Here is a 19,262-nt window from a genome sequence, read left to right on the forward strand (position 1 = left end):
AGTCTTGAGCCTCCCGAAGGACATCCCAAAGCTCTTCTTTGGATGTGGGCTGCCTTTTGTTCCGTTCTCTGTCAGATGATCCCACACTGCTTCAATAATGTTGAGGTCCGGGCTCTGGGGAGGATTCATCCCTCCATAAGACCTGTTGCCACTGATTTTCAGTCCACTTCTTGTGTCATTTGGCACAGCTCAGCCTTTTCTCCCTGTTTCCCTTCCTTAAGAATGGCTTCTTGACAGCCACCCTTCCATGGAGACCATTTCTGATGAGGCTTGGGCCAACAGTAGATGGATCAGCTGAAGGTCCAGATGCATCTCTCAGGTCCTGTCAGGTCTTTGCTGGATCTTTTTCCTAGTTCTTAAGGACATCACTTTTAGATACTGTTCATCTGCTGCACAGTTGTTTTTAGGCTGGCATCTCTTTTTATCCTCTATTTATCCAGTTTCTTCAAATATTTTTACAGACACACTGTACATCATGCCAAGATACAGCAAATTAAAGGCTAATAGACCTTGTTGGTAAAAAAAAATACTTTTTTGCAGATGCCACTGCCCTGTGACTTTTGTCTTTTTGACAGGCTGCTAGAAACAAAGTATCTAAAGATATGATTAAAAGATATTTCTTTATTAAGTTGTCTGTTATGTGCAGACACAACACAGGTTCATCCCTTCAGTTAGATGCCTTTCTTATGCTTGATTGATTCATAAATCAGTGTCAAGTGGATTAACAAGCAAATAACATCGCTGTGAAAATTGTCAGGTGCCAGGGCTGAACTGTTACTTAAGATCATTTTCAAAGATTACAAGAAAGTCTGCATTAAGACTTCCGTACAGTACTTTACAATGTGCATAAAACAGTATAAATACACAATATACATAGCCCTTCTTTTTCTGCCACTAAATAACATTGGATTATTGGAACTTTAAGACAAACTATTGCACAACTGCTGTTTTACATATTGTATTGTATTCACTTGTTTAATTGCTTATACAATTGGTAGTATTGGGTGATAACTAAATAAACTAAGTAAACACATCTCATCTAGTTTCTGCTGTCATCAGCTAATCTTGTACTTTCCTTCTGGTAAAATATCTCCAACATAAACTGAAGCTCTGTCTTGATCCTGAAACAATTTGTTCTTGTTTTGAGGTGATCCAGGATTCGTCTCAGATCATCAGCACTTTGGTTCCTCTTAATCAGCAGGACAGAGCAGCCAGAGGAGCAGAGGAGCTCTTCTCTCTCCAGGGCCAGCAGGTCGGGAAGGTACTGTTGGGGATCATGGTCCATTAGTACCAGACTGAAACCTTCTCTGGTACTTTCATCAACCTCAAGAAATGAATGCAATATTGGAATAGCTTCAGCTGAGCTGCGAGTCAGCACCTGAAACTGAAGAGGAGAAGAAAAGTTAGATTTTAGATTCAGGTGTCTATTTTAACTTGGCACCCTGTTTTCAATATCTAACGTTTAAATGTACCTGAGAGTGTTTGAAACCAGCCACCAGCATGATTTCCTCTCCCAGATCTGCTGTGAGGGGGTCCAGCTCCACTGTGATCAGTCTGCCAGCAGGGGGCAGCAGACGCAGCAGGCGGACAGAGCTGTAGCCACAGTGCATCCCCAACTCCAGCACCTGCAAGGGGCCGACTCGCCTCACAAGCTCATCCAACACCTCACCTGAGTTTAAATAACAAACCTGATGTGGTTGAATTTGTAAGCTAACAGCAGCAGGGTGAAATAAACATTCTGCATCATAAATAAAGACTGCTATTCCGTAGATGTGGAAAAATTAAACCAATATGAAGATCACAATGTTGATCAGTGACTAGCTTATAGTAAAAGTCAGTGGAGATCAACTCTAATTAAGTTACATTGGAATAACTTATCAAACTAATTTCAAGTTGAGCATATATATCAATCAGAGAAAATGGGTTGAATGCAGGTGTTGCAGACATCTTACTCCAGCGACTTAAAGCCAGATCATAAAAACATTTACTTTTGCATTTTTACTGCTGAAAGTCAAAGAAAACTTTGTGCAGCATTATTGACTTCAATGAAAAAACTGAGTCTGACTTAAAGATCAGGATGTTGCAGTATCACATTTATAAATTAAAGGTGCAGTGCAGAAGCAATGCTCTCGGTTTGTGGCACTGAAAGAAAAGGAACATATTTTGACTTTTGCTTGGATTACCTCACATTTATCTGACAGATGTTGAGGACATAGTGCAGACAAAAAGATCTGGGATCCTACTAAGGTTCATTGTGCTGTGTTTCAGAAGATAATCTTAAAATGCTTTTACCTTATCATTCTACACTCAGTGCTCCACAAAGACAAAGCAAAATCAGGATTTAATTATTGTTTTTAAACTTAATAAATCTAAAAGACTGAATCATACCATTTCCACAAGTATTCGAGTATGTGCCTTATGAGTTTTTTTTGGGTTTTTTTCTAAGGCTGTGGTTTCACTACCCTCATTACAGCTCAGTGTAAGTGTGGTCGGACTCTTGTGTGGTTGTTTTTTCTTGAGTCTCTTAATCTCTCCTATCATCTCTCCTTAACGTCATGACACATTCCAACAAGGTAAAGGAAAATAATAATAACAATACGGCTTCTTTTTTTTTTTACTATTTAGCTGTTCCCCTGATCTCAACATGGAGTCAGTCTGGTGTTACTAAAGGAAGCAGGAGACACTGAGGCAGTGTACATTTACAGAAAAAACTGTCAAGTTCTTTACATTGCTTGGAACGACCCACCTGGCAAGTATCCTAAAAAATCTGCTGTATACCAAAGAGAGGCTGTGCTGCTTTAACAGTAGCAGATGGTCACATCACCAACTACTGATTTGAACATTTTCTGTTTGAGTATCCTCACTTTTCTTTCATTAGCTACATACCAATCTGTGGACCGATGCAGTCCGACTGGTGTGTCTCAGCATAAAGATCGAAGGTCTCCAGGACGCTGTCAGCTTTGCCATGGGTGCAGTGTGAGAACACAAAGGCATGGGTGCCCCTTACACACACTTTCCTTTGCATCATCCACGATGCCCAGGCCAGAGCTCGATGGCACAGAGTGGCAACTTTCACACGATAACGGCTGGATACCATAATGATGGCAGGAAGTAGTGACACAGAAACAGCAATAATCCACATTTGAAAAGCTGCATCTGTGGATAAAATGGTTTGTGTAAATCAGATATTTAACTCAGTCTATTCAAAAGCAGTTCTGATGATTGATAATGGCTGCTGTTACCTAGGTCTGATTATTTGGAATTTATTTTGACAAGAAAAGAGACAGAATGGATTTTATTTTCAACAAATTAATTGCACCATAAACTTACATTTGTCCCCTGTTAAATGTGCCGTATGTTTGCATGCACAAGCATCAGTGTTTTTAGAGAAACAGCTGATATTGGGCATGAAGGAGTACATGATTGGTAACAATTCACCAACAACAATGCCCAGAACCCGCTGCATACACAATGTGGTGATTCTCTCTAGTATGAGCCAATGAGATATTACAATTACATCTGTATACATAACTTTTGAGACACTATAGGAAGTGTTTTCCATTAATAATATATTGTTATGTTAAAACCTGCAAATTCTAAAATATGTCATTGAAAACTTTTTTGTTTTTGAGATTTATTGAGTTGATGGTTAAATACACATTCCTTTGCTAATCAGCTCTAAATGTTATAAAAGTTACAAATTCCCAATGAGTTGAAAAAATAATATGTTTCAACGAAACGGACTGTGTTTCTTTTGAATATCAACACATCTGCTAAGTGAACATATGTCCCCTAATGTACAATTTTATTATGTCAATATATACATTTATATTTTCCAGATATAACTGTGGCTTATTTTATGATTTGTTTTGCCTTTATTTTGTTTTAAAAAGCAAATATGACACTAGCAAGACAAAAGGAACAGAGTGATTTGACACTATACCTGGCACACTGTCCAGGTTGCGTTTCAGAGCGCGTCCTGTCAAACGCAGGTGGAGGGCTCGCTGTGACTGGAGGTCCAGACGGAGAGCGGCACACTGTAGGCCACACAGCCTCCTCACAGTCACTCTGCAGCATTCCACTTCACGCTCTCTGTGGGAACAAAGTTTGCGGGAATGCTCGATTGTTTATGGTATCCAGGAAATAGAAGCCAGAGAAACAGTTGGTGGGGGTGAATGGCTAAACTGAAGACACCGCCTGTGGAGCTCCTCCTCCTACTTTTCTGTACTGACGCACTTTTCCACAAGAGGTCAGCAAAGATACAAGAAAATATCACCAAGCCAGTGGAAAAATGAGTGCCTTGAAAAGTCTCGACTGGTATTATCCGTCACTGCAACCAATTTTATATCAGTGACATGAAAAGTATGCGATGCAGTTTCACAAACCAGCAACCTTTATTCCTGCGTATAGAGGTTAAATGTGTTCTAATTACGTGCGTGGCCTCTTTTTAGTATAATTCCGTCCCTTTAAAGGAACCAACCGACTACTTTACTGACTAAACTGGTCACTAAAACCACTAAACGTTAAAAACAAATAAGATGCAAACACAAAACAGCTGTCCGTGAATAGAGATGGCAGCTTTCAGTCATCTGGCGTGGTTGTGCTCTCCTGGCATTAATGGTGATTACAGAAGAGCTTAGATATCAAATCTAAGTTACAGGCACCTGATTACAAAACAGTTGAGCGTCCAAGGACAAGCTGGCTCGTATTAGTATGTGTCAATAGTGAGCATTCACCACATCCAGTGCAAACACTGATGTGACACAGCTCAAACGGCTTTACTCTCAATTCTGACAGAGTTGAGATTGAAGACACGATTTACAGGATGAGATGCATTCTCCTTTCCCTTTTACTCCAACAAACTGCTGCAGTTTTTTAAACAAGTGGCAGAAACCATAGAGACTTAAGTGTCTCATGTTTCATTATTTTTATTTATTTAATTAATTGTCGGAGGGGAACATAGATGAGATCAGTTCACACGTTTTGCATTCTATGCAAAAACATTTTTTAAAACAAAACTCTCAGCTGAAATCATTACAGAATCAATTTGTATTATTTAATGCAAAGTTTCAGAATTTACTGATTTAAAAAAAAGCAAAGATTATTAGATATTAGTATAGATTAGTTGCTTTGAAAAAAAACTAGTGAGTTGAGCTCCCCTGCTCTATATCAGGGAAAGTGCGTGTGAGATCCCCAGCGTGCTGCTGCCCTCATTGGCTGCTGCTGGAGCGGCGCTGCTCTGTGTATTTTGGGCCATTGGAGCAGAGCATACTGCGGTGTGCGAGTCCCAAACTGCATCAAGTCACACAACAACAGCGGATTATTGCCGGAAGAGTGCCACCATCAAAATAAGAGCATGCACCAGAAACTTTTGTTGCACTCATATCTCCACCATCAACCACGCTCATATTAAATCGGTCACTGGTTGTTTGGCCTCATTTGCTTCCCAGTTTGAATACATCCCCATATTCTACAGAGGCTCAACTCTTAAAATTGAACCCAAGTGTCAATTAGGAAGACTTATAAAACTCATTGCCTGTCACCTTTCTTTTGACACGGTCATAAAGTAAAAGTTTCACTATAATGGAAAGGCAAAAGGTCCTAATTCCCCTACTTTTCCAGCCGTCCAAAATGCCACGATACAAGCGCCACCGGGCGTTAGATAAGCGTCACTTTGTGTAAGGCCAATTGTACTAATCTAACCACAGCTATTTTCACAATGCTTTTTATCCAGTGAGAAAAGAACAAGGGGAGGACTTACTCATCAGGAAGTGATTTATCAGTTTCAAATACACGAGATGGAATAGGAAACGAAATGTGGCTCATTTGGTCAATGATACAACACAGTAACACTGTCAAAAGAAGTAATGCTGTTGATTTGTACTACCAAAATAGGGAAATTAAAAAAATTAACTTCCGGTCAACAGAAGGTTTCTCCCGCCAAAACAACCTAAAAAAGTCATTTCCGGTCGCCGGTTTGCAGGTTTATAGGACTACACACTCTCTCTTTGAGATATATATATCTATATCTATCTATATATATAGACATCGAGATATATATATATATATATATATATATATATATATAGACATCGATATATATATATAGACATGGATAACGCTCGCTTGCTTTGTATATCTTTTTCTTGCTTTTTCTGGTTGCTTAACCTCTGATATATCTTAAAGGTTTGAAAATGCCATAATCTCCATTTAAGTTTTGAAGGTGTAATCGTCACCAAATAAACTCAAGCCAGATTACCAGCTAAAACTTGAGCTAATTTGCTATTTTTCAGAGAGACTGTAAGCCTTAAAGTGGTGGCACTGTTGGGTCACTTACCGTAATCAAATATCATTTGTTGCGTTTGAATTGACCCAAGTATGAAAGCTTTTATTCTGAAGGCTACTATCGGAAATTCTCGCGATAACTGTGTGTGAGTGACGCTGGTTGTCTGTCCACAGACTCCAACAGGAGCGACACTGGGGAGCAGCAGTTGATTAGTTCGCCTCTCCGGCGCTGCGACACCTACAACCGACGGATGAAAATTGTCTGACAAACGCAGTTGACGACTGATTTTAGTGGAATAACTCCACCCTTGGCTGCTTTCACGCGTTCCTGCAAGCTTTCATACTTGAAAAGCAGAGATACTTCTTCGTCAATGGCAAGTCCGGTTGCAGACATAGGACAGTCTCATCAGCATCACCCTGTGACTGAGTCGGCCGCAGACTCCGCGTTTCAGGAGGCGCAGAAATGGATAGAGGTGAGTCTCAGAGCCTTCAAAGGGCTCAAACGCTGCTTCCCCTCCTCAGCACATGCTTCCCTTTGCGCAGGTGTTTTGTTGATATTGTGCGTCCTTAGTTACTGGTGTGCAGTTCCTATCTGCAGCCGCTTTCTCTTTTTAATGACAGTTTATCGAAGTGCTTCGTCACCTGTTGAAAGACGACAAAAACATGTTTTCTGCTCTTCACGCGACTTACTGTTTGCCTGTTGCTATATGCAGTATTCACGGCTGAAAATGTTTAAATAGTTGGCATTTCAGTCCTCTGTAAAACAGCAGATACGTTAAGACAGAGTCTGACCGCAGCAGCGCAGCAGTGTTAATGAACGTTGCACATATTTTGAGCAGACCCTCCTAAATGTTGTGGTAGGGTCTCAGCTGCTTCTGGTGGGGCCCATTGTACAGTCGCTGTGGCTGCTGTGGGGCCTTGTGCATGTTTGGCTGAAAACAATGAATGCATCATGTGGAATGGATTTTTGCCTCATTGCAAGCCCGCTGAACAATAATCACAAACGAGGTTTTGTTCTGGGAGAATTTCAATCACGGCCCTTGCACACACCCCTGTTGCATTCGAGTTTGTCATCCTGCTTGTCGGCCTTCAGAACACTGATGACTGACAGATTAGCTTCAGCATCTTGGTGGAATAAAGTCAGATCTCTGTAGGCTTGCATAACGACTCCTAAAATGTGTTTCTAAAGCTTCTGAAGTTGTTGAAATATTGTCTCTAGTTTGATATTTAACGTGGCAGGGTTGTTGGTTAAGATTGAGGGGCCTCCCAAGCACTTATCTGATTTGTTGTTGGCTAATCATTGATCATCATTCAGTATTTCAACAAAACTTTCATTTGTCATAGCTTGTAGGTCAGCTGTTTCACTTAATTTCATTGTTAGATGAACAAATCTGAAAATAGAGTTACTTTGCTGAAACTGAGTGTCTAAGCACAGTGGAGCTCATAAAAATGCTGGTGTTAATAGAAAAAATATCTAATTTTTTATGGCACCATCTTTGAAAACATTTTTTGTTGGGGTGGCTGGAGGACAGGGTTAAGTTTTTGAATATTTCATAACTTAGCCATACATTCAACAGCCTCTCCAGTGAGGCCTTCGTCCACGGCCCTCCAACACCTTCTGGGGCTGCAGCTGTAGACGGTTGCCATCATGTACCAGTTTTCCACCTGCTGCAGGTCCTGGTCAGAGTGGCCTTCAGTCTCTTAGAAAAGTAGGTGGAACATGGTGTTATTCTCTTGGATGGACTGCAAAAATGAAACTAAAAAGGCCAAAATGTTCGCTTAAATACACTTTGGTGGCTGTTGATATGCTGGGGTGGCCTGTTCAAGAGAAGTCTGTGTGGGGAAACACCCCTGCACATTTCATTAGCTTCATTTAAAAAGACAAAATCTCTTTAAGAGCGTCAGGAACCATTACAGGCTAAATTAGCTGCTAGAACTTGTGAGAGTGAAAGGTGGAAGTGAGTAACACTGCCCCCGTGTTGTTCTTCTCTCACCCTTCCCCCTTGGGGACTGACTTCATTGTCTCCACACCTGTAAACAGTTCTTGAGTCACCTGAGGGAACCAGAGACGGGTCACTGAATCCTAAATAAACACATCAACACAAGGCTTCAGTCGGCGGTGTTTGACTGCTTATATTTGACTGCCTTGTCATATACATTGTCAGCACATGAGACTGGAGTTCGCCATTTACTGTCGATGAAAAATCAAAGCATTAAAGGAAACTGCGGAGACCTGCGTCTGCGGAGACCTGCGTCTGCGGAGACCTGCGTCTGCGGAGACCTGCGCGCGTCTGCGGAGACCTGCGTCTGCGGAGACCTGCGCGCGTCTGCGGAGACCTGCGTCTGTGGAGACCTGCGTCTGTGGAGACCTGCGTGCGTCTGCGGAGACCTGCGTGCGTCTGCGGAGGCCTGCGTCTGCGGAGGCCTGCGTCTGCGGAGACCTGCGCCTGCGGAGACCTGCGCCTGCGGAGACCTGCGCCTGCGGAGGCCTGCGTCTGCGGAGACCTGCGTCTGCGGAGACCTGCGTCTGCGGAGACCTGCGTCTGCGGAGGCCTGCGTCTGCGGAGACCTGCGTCTGCGGAGGCCTGCGTCTGCGGAGACCTGCGTCTGCGGAGACCTGCGTGCGTCTGCGGAGACCTGCGTCTGCGGAGACCTGCGTCTGCGGAGACCTGCGTCTGCGGAGACCTGCTTCTTTGTTAAAATACTTAATTCAAAGTATTAGTGTTTCGGTCAAAATTTTGCCTAAAGGATTAGTGGCTGCCCGTGTGCTATGTAACTAAATCCTCAAATAGAGCAAGACTTCTCTGAGTGAGACACGCTTGATTACATCCCAGTGTTTTTTAAGCCTGTTCACAACATGTATGATGAGGGTGACCTATTTTTCTGTAACAAAGGTCCGCTTCCACTTAATTTTGGTTTGTTTTGGCAGGTGGGAATCATTTTAAATCTGCTGTCCATCAGTTAACCACACAGAGGCCGGTGAAAATGCAGTTGAAAGTCAGATTTATGCTTCTCTGTCAGCCTGTACTGGTGGTCCCATCATAGTTTCACCCAGAGAGGAAACTGATTTATAGTGCAGAGTTGGATTTTATGTAGATTGAAGAATAGCCTTAGCAGCAAATGGAAGAATCAGGGAAAACATGAGCAATCCCAGCTGACCAATCCCAGCTGACCAATCCCAGCTGACCAATCCCAGCTGACCAATCCCAGCTGACCAATCCCAGCTGACCAATCCCAGCTGACCAATCACAGCTGATCCACAAGGCGTCCATACTCAAGTGCATTTGTGTGAATGTGTATGGAAATATTTGAGTGATATTTATTTATTTTTTTTGCCTCTGTTTTAATAAAAAAATTAAACATGACTGTTGAAGGTAGATCATGTGTTACTGTCCAGTTTGAATGACTAAATGATCCTCTGAAACGTGTGACTGTGGGAACTTAGCCCAGCCGAAGCCAAATGGCATCCAACAACTGTCTTGGTAAAACTTCAAGCCCAGTATTCACTACTTCCTCTCACTACTCATCAGTGACACCGTTGCTAATGATGGTGTTTGAGCTTCTCTGAACTTCAGAGGAGAGACCGACTGGCCCTTTGATGAGAGTTGGGAAACTTCAGTTGGTGAGGTTGATTGATTTCATGTCGCCAAAGGGTGTTTGCTTGAACGGAGACCTGATGATGTTATCTGACTAGGTCTTCTTTTCTCAGTAGCGTTTTAGTGGTTTGATTAATTGGTTTTCTTCTTCAAGGTGGTTGAGGACTGTTTTGCCTCTGGCAAACTCGTATGAAAGCATAACAGGGAGAATAAGTTGCAGCTGTGTAATTCCATCACTCGCTTTGTTATGATTGACAACGTGTCCAGAAGAAAAGCTCTCAACTGATAACTTAAAGCAAAAAAAGGAAAGAAGTTTAGCCTATGTAATCATAGAGCAGCCAAGAAAAGTAAACCCACTTCAGGCCTGGGCGTGTAATAAGATATATTGACATTTTTAAACAAACTGAAGGACCAGATCAACTTGTTTCATGCTGATTGTGGAATTTCCTTGGTGTAAAAAGTAAACGGGGTTAAATAATTAATTCAGCCCACTGTCAACTAAGCTGTGTTGTGTTTTGTGCTGTTTTGTACATCTCAAACTTTTAAATTGAGCTAAAAGAAAGAAAAAATGGTCATAATAGCTGTGTCTGTATCTGCAACAACGTATCACTGGCAAAAATGCTGCCATTCAGATGCCTTCTACAGTCAGTGGCACCTCTGTAAGCACATTATATTTGTGTTATCCAATATTCTCAGTCTAAATAATGTTTCTTGGCTTGCTGTGTTTTCCAGCTTGTGTCAGCTTGTTCAGTGTCCCTTCTCTACCTAAGTCATGGCAGGTTTAGAGTTTTGTGGATAATACAAAGTTCCATTATGACATCCCTAAAAGGAAATGGGATTTCATCGACATGTCAGTGGCTGATACCATTTCAGGGATATCACTGCGCTCTGCAGACAGATCAGCTGATCCGTATTATTAGCGCGTCTGTTCAGCTTAGATTTCACTGAGACAAGCTTGTTTTTTTTAAATAAATATTTTATGTTGTATCTGAATAAAACAAAATGTTTAGCAAGGGCTTCATAAATGATAAAACAGAGTGTTCAAAAGGAGAAATGTACAAAGTCCACTTGACAGTAGTGCAGAAGAGGACAAACATGCTTGCAAGGTAGCTCTTTGACATTATATTAGGGGACTGGACCAGGTGACGGCTGCTGGTGTTTTGCTGCGGAAACTTAGCGTTAAACGGTCAGCGCAGCGTGAACCAAGCCAAGCAAATGGGTGGGAAAGATGATCGTTGCCAAAGAATTTTAAACACCAATCATGCCCTGTTGGAAGAACATTTCATCTATTTACACTTTGGTATTTCTAACAGGACCTGGCGATATGACCAAGTAATTACACCTGGTATTTTCAGATTAGAATGGAAGTATATGGTCTATGTCACATTTGCTTTAGGTATTTACTGTTCTAATATTGATTTCTAGAACTATTGATCACCAAGTGTTTGCATTTTACCAACAGTCCTGTACCCACTAGTGTCAATTGATACCCATTTGATTTTTCTCCTCCTCTCTCATATTTAATTACCGCTGAATCCCCATTAAAGCCATACTTACTGACATTTTTTCTGTTATCCGATAGATTGGTGACTAAAATAATACAATTTGTTCTTACAAAGTGTGCTTACATGTAAAATACCTGAGCTTGTTAGCTGGCATGAGCAGCTTACAGACTGCTGCTGCTCAGTGAGTGTTTGCTCTCGCACGGCTGTTCTGGCAATAGTCCAACAGAATTTAGCCACAGTTTGTCAAGCAAGATGCTTTATTTAAGCCTTGTTGCTTTCAGTAAAAGTGTAAACCATCTGCAGATCACCTTGTTGCTGACAAATACAGAAGCAAAGGCAGGGATGCATCGTGAGCGAGGAGAAATACAATAATAATGGTTACTTTCTATGCTGGATCTACAGAAAGTGTTTTTAAGATTAGATCCTATTTGATTGAGATTTTGTTTTGAAAAAAAAAAAAAGGAAGTGAAGTTGATGTCTGACATGATGCATGGACCTTTAACTGCTTCTCTGTTCTTTTGGAGTATTTGTTAACATAGACAAACGTGTTCCTTTAGGGATATGATAAGATTTTGATATTATACGGTAGAGGACACCTTAAATTAAATCCATGCACCATTTTAGGCTTCTTTTAAGACACACCGAAGGTACTGTCGTCATGTGCCATAATCTAGTTTACCTCTACAGGTATAATACGTGCAGGGTTGAAGTGCTCGTTGTGTGATACGCAGACACTGTTGATGCACAGGAGGAAGCCGTCATCTGATCTTCATGATGCTTAACGATGGCGTTGTTTCGTGAAAAATGCCCCTAATCCCATTTTAAAGACAAATCCTGCAGGGGACAATGCAAGCCTTCCCTGCCACAACTTTTTCTTTCCGTGTGTAGCTGTTTCTACAGATATTCGTTTCATACCTGAACTGGATGATGGAAATTGGGTAAACCTACCTAAGCATTAGAATCCCGCCTTCTTGTATATTATGACATCAGTATCTTCTGCCTGGGGCCCCGGGCTGTTTTGGAAAGTGAGTGCTATACAATGATCTGTAATCATTCTGTCTGTAGTCATGACATTTTCCAAGATGCACTTTGGGGTTCCTGACATTCTTTCGTATGGAATGAGCTCTTTGTGGAGTACTTTGGATGTTCTGCTGTGGCTGCAGGCCCTGGAAAAATGTAATTGAAGGGTGAAGTGGCTGTCAGAGAAGGCTTTGGGCTACATTGAAGATGCCCCCTCCATCACTTGGTTTAATTCTCCGATGAGCTGGAAATCTATGTCCTACCATAACACCCTTGTGCTTTCTTTACAGCTTGGATTATGAGTTCACACTTAGTGTATTATTTAAGATTGAGAATCTGTGTCAAACATGGGCTATTTTTGAGCATTTTGACAGCTGTTCTCAGTGTGTTTGTGGTTAGTTTTGCTTTCATTTTTATACAACACACTTTCAAACAAACCGGATTCATGTCTTCTGTATAATCGGTGTAAAGAAAATTGTGTTGGAAGTTGGTCATTGTAAGTTAACGTTTACTTTTCTGACAAAACATTGTTCTTTTAGACTATAATTTTGAGTGCTGGTAAAAGAAACGTGGAATCCTTCTTAATTCCAGCATTTATACCAGATGCAACATATGGGTAATAGATCTCCATTGCTAAGCGGACACCTCGGGTCTGAATGGGTTAAGCAAGGTCAGAAATGGCTTCAGTATTCTGTCAGACCTTTATATTACCCATTTAGAAGCCATCGTTGATGACAAAATTACCATTTTATATTCTGATCAGCTGAGCTTTGACTGATAATGGTGCCATACAGGGCTCCAAGCTGCACTGTTAGTCACAATTGTGGCTTTATTTTCCAGTATATAAATCTGCAGTGGTGTGTTGACGTTACTGAAAAAGACGACAGTGAAAGTGGTGATTGACGATCCTGTCATTCACTCAGAGAACCGGGTACAGGAATATTTGTTCAGTCACACAATTGTCCTAACTTTCCTTTGTGCACCAGTACAATCGATTTGAAATAAAGCAAACAGGGTTGTGATTTAAAAGCACTTTCAGCTCAGGTAAAAGATTTCTCTTGATTTTATTTGAAAATCTGTTGAATTACATATTCATGTTCTGTAGATGACAGCAAAGTTTCACAGTTTGTTAAATGATTGGTGATTAGAATGATTACATTTGCTCGACTCCTTTGGTTTGGACCCAACCGTGTTTGTTGTTGACCATTTTATTCTGTAGAGTACGGCATCTTTTAAAGCTAATGAGTGATGGTTCAGAAAGAAATATACCTTTGAATAAGACTCCATTCCTGTTTCCTGCTCACCTTTTCTGGCTCTAAACTGTAGGTTGTTTGTTTAGATGTTATACTTTGATCTCAAAGCTTTGCTGTCAGTGGGCTCCTCATCTATGAAAGAAATGGTCATAACTGCTGAATGTCTACATTGTCACATCTTGATTGCTCCATCTTTAAATCCATCGGTGTGGTGATCCGAGGTGAAAACGCTTTCAGAACCTGATGGAGATCTTTTTCAGCGTTTCAATTAGTTAACACAGCTATATGTTCAAGCTCTGAATTAGATTTTAGGTAATGAACTAAAGGACAAATCTATGGCCACACCATGCCATCTCTGAGTTTTGACTGCTTGTCAATAAAATACAGAAACATAATACAATCCTCTTTGTAAAAAATGATTTAAATAAAAGAGCAACTGGGTGTAAATTCCTGCCGGTCTGTGTACAGATGGTTTTTGTGAATACATGCACATGTGGGGTGAGAGTTGATCATGTGGTGGATTAGAGGAACTGGACGATTAGCCCCCGCCCTCGTCGCTCTGCATGCTTTTGCATTGTGTTAGATTGTTACCTCAGTAACAATCATTCACTTATTATCACCCGTTCCACTTTTTTCACGTAATCTTGATCCAGTGTCATTAGAAGTGATATTTCTAATGTAAACAGTTTTCTTCTGTGCTAAGTTTGTTAGCTATTCTGTTGAGGATGTTTGATCTTCCAGCTGCTGGGGTCTAATATACCCCTCGTCTCAAGGAGCTTTTGGATAAAGCTGTAGTATTAGTTGCTGTTCACATCCAATAAAAGCAAAGTGATATTTAATGGCTATAGCTGCGGCTTATTCTCCAGGAAGTTTAATCTTATCTGACAAAATCTGCAGGGACTTCATTTAACAGCCAAATGTATTCAAATTCAGTAGGTCACTGGTCTTGGTGAAAGCAACATTATCCTGTCAGGTTGGTGATGCAGACAGCAGCAGTCCTGCAAACTAAATGGTTTCATAGTTTATCTTTTTCATTAAGTGAAAAGTTAATGAGTAAATTTAAACTAAAAAAGTCCAAATTAAAGCATAAACTCAACTTTATTGCTTTCACATTTGATGAGATTTACTTAAACCAGACTTAAAGTATGTGACAAAGCTCAACAGGTTTACAGAGCATTGTTGTCTGACAACAGGGCTCTGAAATGGCTGATGCGTGTTCCATCATGCTTCCCCACATACATGCCAGGAGAAGCAGCAGACCACAGTAACCCAGAATTAGATGTGCAGTAAAGAAAATTGCTCGATCAAATTCTAAAACAGCTGCCTAGAACACAGTAAAGTATATATCAGCTGCTTAATGTCGGTGTCCCTGTGCCTTTCTGGTGTTGTGTGTGCCTCTGCTCGTCTGTTTTGCCTTATGTCTGAAGTCGGTCTGTGACAGGGTGAGCATTTCATCATGTTCAGCTGTCATGTCTGTGTGTTCTTGTGTTGAAAGAGAAAAAATGGCTTTTAAGGAGAAGAGATCAAGGCTGCCTAGCACTCAACCTGCAGTGCGACACACACACACACACACACACACACACAAAAAGGACCAGTGTAAAGGAGGGCAATCTGCTGTTGGCCTGGGCTGCACAGCTACTCTCTGCAGGGAAGCTGTTAGCTAGAGTTGTTACTTAGCACCCTTACAATTAAATCTAATCCTCCCTTTTAGAAATGGGTTTTGATGGGTGGTGACAGTATATTTGGTGTTAAAAGTATACTTGTGTTTAGAGTGCTTATGAATAACATTTCTAAGTGCTGAAAAAAAAAAAGGCATGGCTTTAAGCATCACTGCAAAGGTTCTCCCAACAAAAACGGATAAAACACCGAAGTCGTAATGATGAGGCCTTTGCTCTAGCTTCAGTTTCTTTCATGAAGATAGGGCTGTTTAAAATATTTGCTTAGAAGAAGAGCGAGGCTACTTAAGGGCACTCTCAAAGTTATTTATGGGTGTGTGTGTGCAATTCTCGTAATTTACTGTGCTGTTTTCTTATGAAAGCCACGAGAGGTGTTTGTTCTTAATAATATTCCTTTAAGCTTTTGATTGCTCTGCTTTTCTTTGAGCCACAAATCAAAGCTTAAGATGAAACACACACACATACTCAAGCCTTTTCAGCCCCGTCTCCTTTGCATCAATCAAGTTTATCTAAAATAGCACGGAAAGTAGAAAATGCAGGGAAAATTAGCCGTCCGTGTCATCCTCCCTGTACAGACACCGCTGCTTGGACATGCTTGCAGCCTTTTGAGGGACTGGGCTCAGAAGCATGTTCTTTAATCTTTGCCTGGTCAAATTCCTGTGTACATTGTACATTTGGCGAAATGATTTCTGATTTCTGTAATTGCAGGCTGTACCTCGTCTTTCTATGTAATCTGCCACTCTTTTGATTGCCCTTATTCACAGGCAAAGCAGGAGACTTTGAATGCCTCTGATTTAATTTAGGAATTATTTGATTGCTTGTCTTTACTAAGAAGCCACAGGTTCAAGTTCCTGAAACCTTTGCATATCTGCAACACTAATGGTGTCACTGTAGTGAATGTATTTCAGTATGTGATGTGCTGACCTTGTTCCACATCTGCTGGAGCTCATTTAGTCCCCTGCTGTTGTAGTTTGAGTTATAGAATTGCAGGTTTGAAAAAAGCTCAGATTAACCTAACATGAATCGCATAACCTGCTGTATTTCAAGCTGTTTGTAGCAGACAAATACGACTGATGGATAGGAGAGTGACTGATGCGTCTCCACCATCTAGGGGATGTTTCTAATTGGGTCATGCAGACTGAGTTGGTTTCCTAGTTTTCTGAGTTGGGGCACGAGGGAGCTGGACTCTTTCTGACTATCGAGGGAGAAAGTGAAACCTGACTGACAGTCATGTAGTGATAATGTGAGTCGGGTTCAAAAAAGCAGAGAACTCTTTCTGCCATATTGTGGCTTTAATGATTATCAGTGTGGGTCGGTCCATCAGTTTCAGAGCTGCTAGTTACCAGTACCTTTCTGTGACATTTAATTGAGATGACCCTGGTGTTGAGAGAGTAATCGGGCTTCCATCAGTTTTTTATATATATAAAAAAAAACTTCCACTAATGCAGAATAATGGAGAAAAGTCTTACACTTTTTAATTAGTTTTGTAATTTTGAGCTTCGTATGTTTTTGATTCATGATTTGATACTTTCATGTTGGTCTCCTCTCCTTTCAGTTGTTTATTACATCATTAATGATTATTATTGTTGTTGTTGTCTAGTATGCAATTATTGTAAATATTTATTTATTTATTTTTTGAGCAACTCGACTAATTTGAATTTCCCCCACTGGGGGATGAATTAAGTATTTTTCTATTCTATTTAGATTTTGATTGACTGTCAGTTCCTGAAATTGTTTAGCTTTCAGTCATCTTCTTCAGCACAATATCAATAATGAATGAGTGACAGCATCTTGATTGACTTCAAGTCTTGTTTCATAAACATATATTTTCTGTTGTTTCAGGAAGAACTTTAAACAGTTTGTTTGTTTTGGGAATCGGACGACTCGTGGCCACCATGAATGGAAGCATTTTGAACTGAGTGGGATGGCTTTCATTGTCTCATGTTACTCTCTACCCACTCACCCCAACATTCCTAAACCCCCCCAGTCCCCATTTCATTCAGGCACCAGTATATATACACACACATACCTGCGTTACAATGCTTGCTGTCACCAGACTCTAGAAATCGACACAGTCGTGCCTCAGCTGACTGATGTTCATCTGAACTGCCCTGCATTTTGAACCATGTCTTTAATGCATTTCAGCTTTGGGGAACCTCCAGGTGCTTTTCAGTGGAGGTTTGAGACGTGAGCTGTCTGACAAAAGAAATATTTGACAGAGAACAGCTTTATTGGCAATTTCTTATTGTACATTACACTTAACTACCTGTGCAAAAAGGCTCAAAATTGAACTTTTGAGTGTGCATCTGAGCCCATTTTAGTCTAGTTGAGTGTGTAAACGCCGGAGTTATTCATCTCCAGCTGCATTATCTGGGCTGGTCCGGTTGTAGAGGCTCAGTTTCACACCATTTCTGTCGGACTAACATGTTTACGTGCATTTTCTGCTGACATATAGATATTCTTATAGATTCTTATTTGGTATTCAACTAAAATGATTAGGTGTCTTGAGTTCTTTCCTTTTTTCTGTTTTTTTCGTTTTATGCTTGCTTTTCTGTTTATTTTGAACATTTAGAGTAAAAACTACTTGTTTTGTGGCTATTTCAGTAAGATCCTTATGCTGAGAGAGTCGTGTGTTTAACTGGAGACATTTTTTTACCTGGGAGAAATCAATATGGCGGGAAACCTTCAGTATCTAAATGGAGTTTCCCGCCCCTTTTTATTTTTTGGATTATTTCACCAAGGGACTAAAATTTATTTAAAATAAGTTTTTAGGTAAAACTTTTAGAAATAGAATGTCCAGCTGCCCATTTCCCGTCATCCATCTGCATCTTGTCAAAGACTTTGCTACAGACCAAGAAGTGTAATTGTCTGGTTAGAACGTTTTATCATACCTTGGAGATCACTGGCAAGAGAGCAGACCGGGCTACTGAGAAGTTGGTAAATCAATAATAAAGTCAGCCCACTCAATAAATGCCTCCCCTTGTAGTCCAGAGACCTAGAAATACGAAACATAGAAACTGTTGTTAACGTTGCTGGTGTTTAACAAAATCTTTGGCTCAAACAGTCAGGATTCTGTTGGCTTATTTTCTGTGTTTAAATTTGCTGTGTGAAGCACTGACGCTGGCTGTTTGAAGGACTCAGATTTCCACTCTGCTCTACTATGCTGAAACTACAATCACTCACTGTGGTGGAAGGGGATAAAAGCCTCTGCTAAGTGGCATATGTTTGGCTTGTACAGTGGGGGGGTCTGTTCTCCTCCTACTGTCAGCCTCTGTAACGACAGCAGCGGGTAGAGGTCTCCTCAGCCTCCTTCAGGCCTGAAACTTTGCCAGCCCTGAAATTCACTGCAATTCAGAGGATCTGTTTGTCAAATGCTGGCAACAGCTTCAGTTTGGCAAGGCATCTAGCATTAAGCATTTAACACTAATCAACTAAATAATGTCTACATTGGCATATATATAAACTGTGATGGACTGGTGACCTGTCCAGGGTGTACGCCTCCTCTCGCCCAGTGGCAGCTGGAAAAGGCTCCAGGCTCCATCTTCTTTTTCTGATCCAAGTTTAGCTATTCTACAGTTACTTTTGAGAAACAAACAGAACAACCGACGAACCAATAGATGGGAAGACATTTGTTGAATAATTTAAAGTACTTTTTGACTTCTTTTTTTTAGCTGAAAAGTGTTTTAATTGCGATTAACTTAAGTGGTACATTTAATGTTTATTACTCTGGTCCATATAACACATAAATTAGTGGTACATTTTGCCATACTGGTTTGCTATGCTGTTCACGCTAGCATTTTCTCTCATTGAACTAACCAATGTCTCATAGAAGAACAACGGATGAGGTCTCAGATCCTGAGTGAACAACTTTTTTTTAATATATATTTGGTTTACATTGCTTACAAACTTTCAAAACAACACCTCAGG

General features: G+C 40.7%; 2 protein-coding genes across 3 annotated transcripts in view; one reads left to right on the top strand and one right to left on the bottom strand.

The window, feature by feature from the left end:
* Positions 1 to 883: 883 nt before the first annotated feature.
* Positions 884 to 4,091, bottom strand: LOC140317722 (transmembrane O-methyltransferase homolog). Its single transcript, XM_072395212.1, has 4 exons — positions 3,944 to 4,091; positions 2,887 to 3,156; positions 1,473 to 1,669; positions 884 to 1,384 (listed from the first exon to the last, which is right to left on the bottom strand). Exons 2-4 carry the CDS (start codon positions 3,140 to 3,142, stop codon positions 1,040 to 1,042), a joined length of 798 nt encoding a protein of 265 aa, XP_072251313.1. The 5' UTR covers positions 3,143 to 3,156; positions 3,944 to 4,091; the 3' UTR covers positions 884 to 1,039.
* Positions 4,092 to 6,455: 2,364 nt separating this feature from the next.
* LOC140317719 (LIM and calponin homology domains-containing protein 1-like) overlaps positions 6,456 to 19,262 on the top strand; it is a 76,730-nt gene continuing 63,923 nt past the window's right edge. For both annotated transcript variants that reach the window (XM_072395208.1, XM_072395209.1), the window contains exon 1: positions 6,456 to 6,758. In XM_072395208.1, the coding sequence (XP_072251309.1) occupies positions 6,657 to 6,758 (102 nt within the window). In that variant the 5' untranslated portion in view covers positions 6,456 to 6,656. The remainder of the gene's footprint in view (positions 6,759 to 19,262) is intronic.

Source organism: Leuresthes tenuis, unplaced genomic scaffold (assembly GCF_036924035.1).
Source record: "Leuresthes tenuis unplaced genomic scaffold, fLeuTen1.0.hap1 SCAF_11, whole genome shotgun sequence".
Classification (NCBI taxonomy): Eukaryota; Metazoa; Chordata; class Actinopteri; order Atheriniformes; family Atherinopsidae; genus Leuresthes; species Leuresthes tenuis.